Source organism: Rhipicephalus microplus, chromosome X, assembly GCF_043290135.1.
Source record: "Rhipicephalus microplus isolate Deutch F79 chromosome X, USDA_Rmic, whole genome shotgun sequence".
Taxonomy (NCBI): domain Eukaryota; kingdom Metazoa; phylum Arthropoda; class Arachnida; order Ixodida; family Ixodidae; genus Rhipicephalus; species Rhipicephalus microplus.
Genome location: NC_134710.1, coordinates 210,188,050 through 210,201,546, shown reverse-complemented (window position 1 = coordinate 210,201,546; position 13,497 = coordinate 210,188,050). Strand labels below are relative to the sequence as shown.

The 13,497-nt window shown below is 44.6% G+C and overlaps 1 protein-coding gene across 2 annotated transcripts in view; it reads right to left on the bottom strand.

Moving 5' to 3' along the window:
* Positions 1 to 746: 746 nt before the first annotated feature.
* The window catches only part of LOC142777083 (uncharacterized), a 112,166-nt gene continuing 99,415 nt past the window's right edge, over positions 747 to 13,497 (bottom strand). The window contains exons 1-2 of one of the 2 annotated variants that reach the window (XR_012887918.1): positions 11,638 to 11,734; positions 747 to 930 (exon numbers count right to left, since the gene is read on the bottom strand). Coding sequence is in view for 1 of the 2 variants with exons in the window: in XM_075881380.1 (XP_075737495.1) it covers positions 877 to 930 (54 nt within the window). In the remaining variant the exon portion in view is untranslated. Of the gene's footprint in view, positions 931 to 11,637; positions 11,735 to 13,497 lie in introns of those variants that run through there. The other variant, XM_075881380.1, reaches the window with a different exon arrangement.

Below are 13,497 nucleotides of genomic sequence, written 5' to 3'. Positions count from 1 at the left end.
CACACTGATTCATCATCAGCGCATGCCAAAACATTTGCCTCGACGTTAAGCAGTCTGAAACCGTGGATGATTTTGTTTTCTATTATGGCCAAGCACAAGCTCTCTCTATGTACAATGCAAACACGAGTGGACTTGCCGAACAGCCCTGGCATACAGAACGTTCCAGCTTAATGGGAGACCACGGGATCTTGTTATTAGTCGCGTTTTACAGTTCTTATACGCCAACACCATGTCCTCTGTAACCTCTGATCCAACATTGACAAGTTCAAGTAGGGAGAACAGCACGTCATGTGGGGTGCAGTCGATTATAAACTAGCCTTAGATAAGCTTGATGTCGGTAAAGAAATCATGTTAATATGATTAGTAAAGCGTTTTGGAACACCAAAGGAACAGCCAGGCATCACACAATGCAAATTGCGTAACAAGTGGGTCGTCCAATGTTCCGACCCATTAGAAAACTTGTTTTAGATCACCTATTGACTGTGGCGCATACACAATTCAGGCATAATTCTTCATCGTCGTCAGCCACTGCGTAAAAAAAGTTGCACCAAATTCCCAACAAGTGTGTAGTGGATACCACGTTTCTACAAAGAATGACGAAAGATAGCATAGTGAATGCTGGCCTACTACACAAAAATTATGATTATTTATGGCGTAGTGGGTACCCAGCAGTGTACTTGTCGCAGTTACCCAAAGAGTGTTTAGAAAAGGCTCTGAAAGGGTGCTCGTCTAGCTTTCGCTGTGACTGTGATGCGCCTTCCCCACAGGACTGGCGTTTCTTTATTCTGTTATTTTTTTTCTTATGCTCTTAACTCAGCTCATGCCGTGCGTTTTTCCTTGCCACTTCCATGGAACCACTGGCTCAGCATTCTTCTTTTACTGCTTCCTCCCACCGAAAGCCTTAGTCACCAATGTCGGGTTGAATGTGGCCTGGAAGCGAAGGGGGAGGCACGTAAGTACTTCTGAAAAGGGCTCAAGAGGACTGAGACTCATATATAAAACAACATTGGCTGCAGCAAAACACCACTTATGGTAGTTACTCTAGCATTAATAGCCACCACCCACTTCAGTATTCCAATTACCATGCACACTAAATACGCTACTGCAAAAATAGTTCTCCAAGATCAGCAAAAAGAACATAAACACATTTCAGCAGCCCCGTTGGACGCAACTCTTATCATTGAACTTTATTTACGAAGGCATCAAATGTATCTAATTATGAGCGTGCATGTAATCTGCACAACCTCATGAAATACCCAATACCTATCACATGAGGCTGAAGGCATCCAAAATAAATATTGTTAACAACATATTTTGAGTAATGTCACTGCCCTCAGCACACGTTTTAAAAAGCTCTTGCAAATGTGTTAAATGCGGTGAAAGCCGTCTGCGAATTGGGTTGGAGGGAAAGAGACAGGTGCCCGCATACATTTTTTTCCCTTTACGATCTTTCGATATAGTCACTTTCACGCATACGGTATGAAGGTGTCATAATCGTTTACCTATTCCTCTATCGCTCGCACGTTTTCTCGAAGAATGCCAAGGAAATGGTGATCTATTAAAAAAACATAAAAGAAATTGTGCTGAGACACTGCAGGCCAGTGCACCGTAAAGTTTCGCTAGTGATAAAAAAAAAATACCTAGAGATCGAGTAGCAACCGAGTTTTGAACGGGAAATGGATACTCGTGAGGAGAGGGCATTCTGTGCAGTGCGTGAATCAAATCGTTTTCGCCTCCTCGAAGCAGAGAGAGTTGCGAGTGCACTTCGAATGGTGAACTGGGCGAGCGTACCGCTGTGGTGTAGAGCGAGAGGATAGTGCCCTGTGAATAAAAAAATAAAGAAGAAAGAAGGCGGGCGGCGCTCGACGCCGACGCGAGTTCTTTGGCCCCAACGCAGCTGCTCGGATCCCGGTCATCTCTTCCTCGTACGAAAGCGTGAACGAGGAATTTTCTCTACGGCGTGGCCTCGCTCGGCTGTTTTATAGGAATGCCACGGCGGTGGCGACGACGGCAGCATCGTAGACGCGACTCTCGAGTGACCGTCATGATCCACTGAGAAAGAGATCGATACAACTTAGCGTTCGTTGGCCCCTCTCCCGGCCGTTGCCGTTCGTGCGTCGAGAAAGTACACGGCTTCGTCGTGAGTCACGTCAATTTTCTCGTGTATCAACCTCGAGGACAAAAACGAAACAAAAGAATAGTACGAATTACGAACACCTCATATTTCCGAAATAGCCGCTAATCATTTCATTGACCAGACGTCACCAGTGTCACATTAATCAATATGGAAACGAAGGCTGCTGCCTTTAGCGTAACAAGCCACCTGCTTACGGTCGCTTGGACTGCTCTCTAGCAGCATACAAAAGTTTGCATGACTAATTACAATGAGAAAAAGCAAGAAATAAACAATAATCAAACACTGAGATAAACGTCAAATTTCGCTTTCAAGGATGCTCTAATAAGGACTGATTAACACAGCGCAAAAGATGCCATGCAGATAAGCGTTGACTGCAACTTGAATGTGTTTGGGTTACTGATTACGTGGACTCACACCTGGAAACTTTGGGGATAACTGCTAAGTACAAGGTTTCTGTCATATAGCTGTCACGTCTTTTCGATTCAATTAAAAACTTTCAAGGCAGTCTTTCCACGTTAAAGAAATCACTAAGAAGCGCGACTGTATGTCGCATGCAGCCATGCCACGGTGGTCTAGTGGCTAAGGTACTCGGCTGCTGACCCGCAGGTCGCGGGATCAAATCCCGGCTGTGGCGGCTGCATTTCCGATGGAGGCAGAAATGTTGTAAGCCCGTGTACTCAGATTCGGGTGCACGTTAAAGAACCACAGGTGGTCAAAATTTCCGGAGCTCTCCACTACGGCGTCTCTCATAATCATATAGTGGTTTTGGGACGTTAAACCCCACAAATCAATTAATGTATGTCGCATGCAGTTTCCTTGCTGGCCTGTGGCACACGGGCCACAAAAAAATAAAAAAAAAACTTTGGCAGATCGCTTGCACCTTGGGAATCGACGTCGTGCGAAGCATGCTGAGGGAAGGTGACAATGTTGTAATTTCTTATCGAGTGACATGTTATGAAATGACGCTAAATATATATACAAATGTTGCACGCACAAACATATGTTGAACGGTCACAGATGTTTATTTAACAGTTGTTTGCCCTGGCGCAACGATGCCAACAGGAACATGAGTATTAGCAACACCTGAATCGATAAGCTGGTATGAAGCGCTGGTGCTCGCGAGGATGGTAGCCCTGGACACTGTCACGTAAATCAACTTCAGCGCATGACAACTAACCACAATTTACGTTAACCCGACGTGACGGCTGTATCCAAGGGGTACATATGTGATCTTTATAAAATTGGGTAGGAAGCACTGCAATATACGTTTCACGAAGATTGGCGTCTATTTGAAAAAAAAAAAAAATTCCAAGACATGGCATAGCTCTGTGGTAAGATGCTTCACTGTGACGCAGAATGCTTGGGTTCGATTCCAGCTGGGACCCTGTCATTTATTCTTTGCATTCATCGGGTCAACGCTGCCCATGTCAGCGTTCCCTTAACGCTGGAGCGTTAAAATTACCCATGTGTATTGTCACCGTTCCTGGAAAGATACTAAGTGTCAATCACCTGTGGCACATACCCACATACCAATGGCTCATCCCCACCCGCGGGTATGTGTCACTGTCCGGCAGAAAGTGTTTGACGACGTACGCGACAGGATCATGACATTATTGATGTCTTGACCTGCGCGTCATATTCGTCAAACCATCCTACCCTCCTATAGTAATTTTGGGTCACGTCAAGTGAAGGGGCTTATCACGAGAGCACGTAAGCGGCAAGATAGATAGATGAATAGATACGTAGATAGACGCCAAAAGTGAATGCAATACGCAAAGATGCTTCGCATTAAAAAAAAGAAAACAGAAGAATGCTTGATGGCCACGTTGCTTTCATTTGGACCATATGGTTAATATGGTAGTTTGCTTAGGGTATATTTGTTTTACACTTGTTCTTACAAAATTATGTTAAGACGTGTAATACTCTTAGGAACTGTCACAGTTCTGTCCTTTTCCCATTAAACAATTTGCTGACAATTCTATAAATTGTCCTGTCTTAAGTACTGCTATCCTTTGAACACACACATATTCTAGAAGGTTTGGGCTTCATGTAACAGCTTTCCCAAACAGTTGTGAATTTAAGCCTGTCAAAATGTCTTTCTATCTGCTTTGTATTGAGGTAAACTTGTGCACAAAAAATGTCTATCTAGCACTTGCAGAACCTGCGTTGTTTTTCGCTAAGCGATCCTTTCACAGAGACGCTGGAGGCCATCCCCGTTTTTACAACGGAATGTGCATGGGAGAGACGTTCCGCATCACAGATAGGCGAAATGCATGCTACGTACGGAATACAACTGAACTGTTCCATTGCGAGCGAGTTGTCTAAGTTGTGTTGAAATGTAGTGCAGTCCAAGATATCTTTTTTATGCACTTGCACGCAAGACGCTTGATATAACTAGCAACTTGGAACGCTTCTGTATAGAACGCCTACTCATCATAGCGTTTTTTTTTTCCAATCCTTGACACTGAACACAATTATAGCAGCAGCGATCCAAGGTGAGGCCACGTTTTCTCGAAAACGCAACGCAGTGTGTCCTCCGATGCGTGGATTCGCCCCGTAATCACGAATGAAGCCCATGCCATTCCGCACAGTTTTTCCGATTGTGCAAAGCAGACAGCTAATTTGTACGCTAACTCGCTAACGTTTAGCGCCGCGTGGCTCTGACAGCGATGCTCGCCGAGTGGCGGCGGATGTTTTAAGCCGTCGAATAAAGCTCGTCGCTTGTACTAACAGCCGATTATTCGCTCGGTGTGTTGTAACTCAGTGAACGGTGCGGCTCCACGGACCCAGCTGAACTCTCTGTGAGACCCCTGCAAGTGTGGCGCAGGCGGCCTCGGATGAGACAGCAGTATATATAGAGGCAGTGAGTATGCTGACAGTTAGCGCGCATGGCACAAAGCAGCAGCGGGTGTCCACGGCTTGGATCTGCTCGACATAGGAGCGTTTGAACTGCTCTCGTATGAAACTTCTCGGGCCGATGAAAGGTAAGGCCGCGCATCCAGACATTCCAGGAGAGGGCTGCGCGTTCAAACGTCCCGGCTCACGGCAGAGTGAAAGGATGTCAGAGTGGACCCATACAGGCTCGTTGCATAGACTACTCACGTCTGGTTCGTGAGAACTTCGAGGGCCATGGCTTTCGACGACACGCTGCGTTCGCAAACGTAAACGCTTAGAGAGAGATCAATCAAGTAATGAGTGTCCTCCCTGAACAAGCCAAAGCGAACGCAAACAGAATAGCGGGAACAAAAGGACAATTCATGTGCTCATTGAACTGAGGTGTTTCGCGCGAGCATGGCTGACAGGCAGGGCAGGCAGCACGTGCGCTGGCGTCCGTTATTTTCTTTTTTTGTCTTCCGAAGTGCGCTGCCGCATTCTTTGTTTTGCCTAACGACCGAGCAGGGGAGTCAATGCTCGGGCGCTCCTTCTCCTCCTCCCCGCGTGAGGATGGATACGGCGAAATGGGCTGCCCGTTTTAGAGATGCGACCTCAATACGGCCACCTATAACCGAGAAAGGCTCTTTCCTTCTCTTGAACGGCTCTTATTGCCGGCACCGTGTCGTGGATGCTTTTTTTTTTTCTTCCGTTGTGCAAGCACAAAGAACTATTTCTGCGCCTCTCGCACTCCTGTTTTCATCGTTCCCCCTTTTATTTTAGCGATCGAGACGTGGGGCACGTGCGCAATGACATCTCGGGGATAAATAATAGAGACACGATGAAGCTAGACTGGATCACTCGTCGTTTGAGCCAAATTTAGACTACATTGCAGCTGACTGGTGGGAAACAATAGATCTGATTCTTTCTTAGGCGAACTCCTGGCCCAGGAATACGATCAGTGAACGCTCGCATGAATCCATCTATAATGGGGCATCTGTTTTTCCCTAATCAATTGTTCTGAACTGGTCGCGTCCGAACATTTTATTTGATTTTCTCCCATCTACATGCTCAAGCGAGTGGCGTATGTTTTTAATTTCTTGATCGTATCGGTCTCCTGTTTCAATTTTATTTATTTATCATGCCAGGTGCCACTTTTTCCTTCTATAAGTATTTTGTGTTTCCAGTTTCCTTCACCTCATGCTTAACTGCAAATTGAGGCTCGCTTTCTTTTTCTCGTGGTAATAATCGCACCCAAAAATACCATAAAATCGAATCACTTCAAGAAAGTACTCGGCAATATAATTGCAATTATCTGCTGCCCAAGTGAATTTTGACGACTCTTACGTCCACGTAACATGGCGTCCGTTTTCAAGCACGCGGTTTCGAAAGGGGATGTTTTTTTTTTTTTGCTTCTGACTTGAAATGTTCATGGTCTGCATTCGATAGGCTTCTTATTCGTAATATCTGTTCACGATCAGGTTACCTTCCTTTGCACTAGGTCCACCATGCCAATTTGGTGGAAGGCAGTGACTATGGTTAGTGGGCCCGTCAGCGCAGTACCATCGTTAAAGTGAGGAGGCCCGTCAGCGTATAGTGTAATCGTGATTACGGGGACGGGGCTCGTCACCGTAGTGAAATCGTAACATTGACGGGGCCCGTTATAATAGCAATACAGCTATAGTGACGGGCCCCGTCATTGTAAAACAAAGACTACGGTGAGGGGGTCCGTCACCGTAATGTAATGATAAAAATGAGGTGTGGGAGGGGCAGCGTAGCCTAAACTTTGCAGACGTTTTAAATGTCATTGCCAAGCTGTTCTGGTGGCGCAGTGGGTTGACGCGCAGTTGGGGATGCTGTCGTGCATGGGTCGTCAGCTAAATCCGGTTTTATTTTTGTAGTAATGCGTCAATATTGACGTTATTGCAACCAAGGAGTCGTAGTTTTGCTTTTTTTTTCAAGAAAATTACGTCGCTGTTTGGGCCGGTTGTTATTAGCCCTGCCGCGTTGATTTTTTGAGACGCAGTCGGTACGTTGTTGGTGAGTAACCTGATGTGTTGTTGCTGTGCGACTTCAGTTAGAGTCTCGCTGACCAACTAAGCTTTTTCTTCTATGCTTTCAACATTGTTTCAAGTAAAGTTGCCTATATTAAAGGCAGCATACTGCAGTGGGGCGGTGGGAGGACCCGCCAGCGAGAACCTGGACGATCGGCTTAGTCGAGGTTCTCTCTGATGAATCCGGCTCGCTGAGTTGCAGCTGCCGCAGAGCCCTGGTCTGAGCCCCCTTGCCCCCACCCCCACACACAGTGCGAACGATACACTGCAGTACTGCAAGTGTAGCGAGTTTTCACCGCCACCAATAAACGCGCGTGCACAGGTACTATCGCATCGAGGCAATTAATACAGCACCGTAATGATGTAACAGTGAGGCGCTGCGTTTTAACATAGTGCTGCTGCTTGCACTCTCACTGTAGTGATTGGAGAAGTTTTTATTGTTTTTTTACTGCTGCGCAAGGTGACTGCGTTCAAGCTTCCTGCGGCTACCTTCCCTCATCGTAGGATACATCAAAACTGCTAAATGCTCGTTTATTATTGCGTATTCGTTTCGCAGACTCGGTCACACCTTGTGGTTTATCCAAGCACACTCATGGGATGAAAGCGACGAGCATATCCCCGTGTTTGAAGGAGCCGATTCGATCACATGAATAAGCCTTCGATTCCAGGTGAAGTAGGTCCGAAGTCGGAGCTACATGTATTGTAGTCATATGTTTTGTGGTTTTGGTACTTACTCAGACATACTGTCCAACTACACAGCTCATGGGGTTGGAACACATTCTATGTTGATCTGCACAATGTTTGGCATCAGCCGATATGCCGTTTTTATACAGCGACACGAAAAATATGCGGAACAGATTGATTTAGGAGCATCACATCATGCGTAACAAATCATTCTTTGGAGCTACTGTATTAATGCAAAGGAACGGAAACCCCGCCGGGGGTGGTTGTTCAATGCGATAATAAAGTTAATTCACGCTCATACAGCGGAATTTGCTCGTCCATGCAGCGCAATATCAATCGGAAATCATCGTGTAAGGTCTTCATTCCGCGTGGGACGTAAAAGAAAGCTGACAGTTTTATTCCCGATGAATGAACATAATTATCATTTAAAAACGAGTAACAATACTTAAAACAATAACGAGAGAAGAAAATATAAAAAAAGCACGCGATTCGCACCGAAGTCGGACACAAACACTGCTCCACAAACTCCACTCGGTAGGCCTCTCTAACAACCACCGCAGACAGCGACATAATTTTCTTGCAGCATTACCTTGAAAAAAAGAAAAAAGTGGTACATTCAAAAACAAGAATTCGAACTGAGGACCCGCGTCACGACACGACCGCTTCCTGAACTGCGCTTCGAGCCACTACGCCACCAGAGCAGCTAGGCGATGGCGTTTAAAACGATTACAAATTTACGGTAACGAGTCCCCTAATTTTTATTATTACACTACGGTGACGGGCCCCTCACTGTAGCCATTGTTTTACGATGATGGGGCCGTCGCTATAGCTGCATCGCTATTATGACGGGCCCCGTCACTGTCACGATTAAACTAGAATGACTGGCCCCCTCACTCTAACGTTAGTATACTGCACTGACGGGCCCCGTTACTGCATATATACGTCACGATTACACCACGCTGACGGGCCCCCTCACTACAACAATAGTGCTGAGTTGACGGGCCCCGTCCCCATAGTCTCTGCCTTGTTCTTAAAGGCAGTTCTAGGCTTAGCCTTAGCGTGATAATCTCTTCTTAAATATAGAGCTGCGTGGTCGAGCCTTATGAGGTTGAGTCGGCCAATCCTTAAACCACATTTCTTCGGTACAGGCTTAGAACGAGTGTGGACAACCGATTAATTCAATGCTTCACACCTTTACGCAGCCGCGTTCTTAACCGTCACGGGCACCCACGACACTTGCCTGCGACGATCTCACTGTCAGAACAGAACCAGTTCGCCTTTCTGCTTACGAAGGGCGTGCCGTGGTTGGGCCGATTCAGTTTTCAGGGGTAATCAGCAATACTCGTTAACCTCTAATCTTTATTCATCCACTCCCGAAACCCTGATGGCTTTCTCCCGCATATGACATTTTATGCCTTTCGGCGCCATTTACGTGAGTATGCATGGTATGCAGTCTACTCAGCGTGTTTGTCATTCTACGTACGTTTGAACCCTTCGTGTTGCTTCCTGGTTACGCGTTGGTGAGTTGCTGTCCCTTGGCAGTGGGTTGATTTGATCGGTTTATTGATTTATAACCTGCAAACATATACACGTACTCGATATACTGTCTCTGCGCGAACAGAGTGAATAAGGTTTGACATAAATTACTCCACCGACAGAAACTGCCGGAATTTTCATGATGTTCATTCATTCATTTGGCTTATTGGGAGCTTCTCGTACACTCAAAATATTCATGATTTGACCTGATTGCATTTCCTCCATTCAAAATACCGTGCTCACTATCGGAGTGTGATCCCACGTTGATAAAATCTATGCTGTTCTTGACCTGGAAGTAGCCCGCGTGCCAAGCTTCAAATAAAAGCAAGCAACTTTAAACAAATGAAGATTGATTGATTTGTGGGGTTAACGTTCCAAAACCACCATATGATTATGAGAGACGCCGTAGTGGAGGGTTCCGGAAATTTTGAACACCTGGGGTTCTTTAACGTGCACCCAAATCTGAGTACAAGGGCCTACAACATTTCCGCCTTTATCGGAAATGCAACCGCCACAGCCGAGATTTGATCCCGCGACCTGCGGGTCAGCAGCCGAGTACCTTAGCCACTAGGCCACCGTGGCGGGGCAAACAAATGAAGATTATTGCTTGTAGAGGGGATACGTGACCGAAAAGAGCATATTTCACCAAAGGTATTCTGGTCGGTCGGGTGACGAGGTGTGTAAAAAACTATATATATATATATATATATATATATATATATATATATATATATATATATATATATATATATATATATATATATATATATATATATATATATATATATATATATATATATATATGATGGGGTGAAATTCAATGGATCCGGTAGAAAATGTGGTAGAAAAAGAGGCCGACAAACGTGCGAAAACACAACCTTTACTAACGTTTCGGCAGGCCGACTCCGACGAAGGCAGGCCTACCTGCCGAAACGTTAGTAAAGCTTGTGTTTTCGCACGTTTGTCGAGCTCTTTTACTACCGTGTATATATATATATATATATATATATATATATATATATATATATATATATATATATATATATATATATATATATATATATATATATCTCAGACAATAATGCCAAGGAATGTATAGGGTAAGTTATTAGAACCAATGTAATGTAAATAAAAAGAAAGAAATGTGGGTGAAAAAATTACTTGCCGTGAGCAGGAATCGAACCTACGGCCTTCGAATAACGCGTTCGATGCTCTACCACTGAGCTATCACGCCGGCCATACCCCCAGCCACTTCACTCGATTCATATGTGAATTTTAAACGTGGGAGTGTCAGTCAGCGCCACCTGTAGCCATGGTGGCGAGTGTGGCACACTCTTTTATGAGCCTGTATGGCGTCACTGACCAATAGTCCCTCGTATACTGACTGACACACACACACACACACACACACACACACACACACACACAGATAAATATATATATATATATATATATATATATATATATATATATATATATATATATATATATATATATATATATATATCACAAGTACCAGGTTTCGCATTATATTGTTTGTTAATTCTTTACGTTGCAAAACCACGATATGATTATGAGAGGCGCGGTAGTCGAGGGATCCAGAAATTCCGTCCCACTGTGGTCCTTTAACGCGCATCTAAATCTAAGCACCCGTGCCTTAAGCATTTTGCCCCAATCAAAATGCGGCCGCCGTGGCAGGGATTCAATGCCGCGACCTTCGGGTCAGTATTCGAGCACCATAACCACTCGACCACCGAGACGAGTCACAGTATTTTTGGGCGTCTTGGGTGATTCTAGATAACTATGATGATCGACGTTTTAAGGGCCGCCGATGATAACTAGTCCTTGCTTAAAGTTAGCGTTACCAGACGTAAACGGCCTTCCAAACATGTTTGATTGATTACCGTTTCAAAGTGTATCAACTCTTTAGTGTCTTTAAAAGGTAAGCTTGTTTTTATAGGTTGATTTCTGTAAACTAGGGATGTGCGAATATTTGATTTTCAAATACGAATTCAATGAAACCTAATCAACTATTTGAATTTGGATTTATAATAGCTCGTATTCGACGTTTCAAATAGGCCGACATGATGAATATTTAAACGCGACAAAGGTCAGTGATGCAACTTTGTGAAGATATGGGGTTCTTGAAGTTAGCGTTAACCTAGTTCCAGTATTTAGGCAGTTCGTTTAAACTTTCGCCACTATTCTGGCTCTGATCTCGAAAGTATCCCAAAGTTTTACAGTTAGTTCCAAAGCGTCCAGTATTTTAATGAATTGTCCTTCGAAATGCTGGAAAGAGCATATATATAGAGCAGCATTTTATCACCGAAATTTCTTTGCGTTACCTTCCCATACCTGTTACTCAGGTGGCCGTGCAGTGAGCGCGTTGGAAGTGCAGGAAACATTCCGGCGAGAGAGCCTGAAGACAGGCCATGGCGAACAGCTTGTCTTTCAGCGCGGCAATGTGTAGTTTTTCGGTAGCAGTCACTTTCCACGACAAGTGCTATGTATTCCCTTGTTTTACAGCGGAGGCGCAAATGGGTATGCAATGGACGAAGGCGACAACGCGGACAAGCGCTTCGTTATGTGTTCGAGCGAATTTATTTGTTCTTTCTTTTTAGCTTCGGTATTTTTTTTATTGAGAAAGAGGAAATAGGCAACCACCTGTTTGTGGCACGAAGATACAAGGAAATTACTTGTAGCTTCGTGCCACAAATGGGTGGTTGTCTATTTTCCCATTCTCACTAAAAAAACGTTACTGAAGCTAGGAAGAAAGAAAAAAAAAACCTTCTTACTTGCCGGAAAATTTGTCCTGGTTGGGGAATTGAACCAGGCAATAACGCCTTTCCAGGGTGGTCGCTCTACCAATAGATCTTTTTCAAGCACACTAGCGCCACCAACGGGTGCAGAAGCACTTATCGGAAAAGTTGTCACGGCGCAGCAACCGCAGCGACGAGCGCGCGGGCCTCACGCTTCAACTTTCCGTTTGCACCGTGCCAGCGCCTATCAGATCAGATGAACTCGGCAAGGCGTGATATATTACTGCCAGATTCACTCACAAACTGCTGTGTTTGGGTGCGATGGCCTGTCTACGATTTGCTCTCGTCCCTTGGTTCAACGAGCTGAGCGACTCAGAAGCGGCATTTAATTATTCTTATCCGTTGGCGTCAGTCCGCCTTCGGCATATATAAAAAAAACAGTACAACTTGGTTGCCTAAAAGGTACAAACACTGTCCATAAATTCACCGATGCATTAGGAACCAATGTCCTTTGAGGCTGTTTACGAGTAAATGGTATACGGATCTGGTATATTTAAATAGTGCTTAAGAAATAAGCGGAATTTCGTAAAATAAAATACATTGACCAGACCACTGAACGCCATTCGCAGCATATGTATCTACCAACTAACCTTGACACTGCAACTGCTGGTTGGAATAAAGCCTAGATGGCCATAAGAAAGAAGTAGGGCCCGGAAATAAATATACACACTGGAAACGCTCACTCACGACTGAAAGGTTATCGCACGTGTTAAAAAAACATATATAAGAAAAGGGGGATGCATCGCGCATGTCAACAAGAGGTACAATAATGATGACTGATTGATATGTGGGGTTTAACGTCCCAAAACCACCATATGATTATCAGAGACGCTATAGTGAAGGGCTCCGGAAATTCGACCACCTGGGGTTCTTTAACGTGCACCCAAATCTGAGCACACGGGCCGACAACATTTCCGCCTCCATCGGAAAAGAGGTACAATAAGCCTAACAAGTGAGGCGTATGTTTATGGTTTATTATTCAAGTTAAGTTTCTGGCGTCGTAGCGATAGCGAAGAATAATTGACCTAAACAAGGTGGGGTGTGCTTTGTGATATGTCTCCGAGATTTCTCATGTGATCTGATTAGCGCGACTGTTCAAGATTACCAGGCCTTCAATGATAAAATTGCAATTTCATGACTGAAAATGTGCGGTGCGATGTGAAGGTGTCGTTCAATAAATTTCAGTGCTGGCTGAGGTGGCGTTGATAAATCAACCAGTCTCACCAATGTATATATGTGATTACAAGAGAAATTCGGTTAGCAACTTTTGCACAACAACTGAAATAACAATTCGCAATTCCTCTCATAATACTTTTCTCTGTCTCCTGCAGACCGCTGCGACCTTTCGCTCTAAGAAAGAAATGTTACTAACCTTATGGTGTGGAAAACACAACCC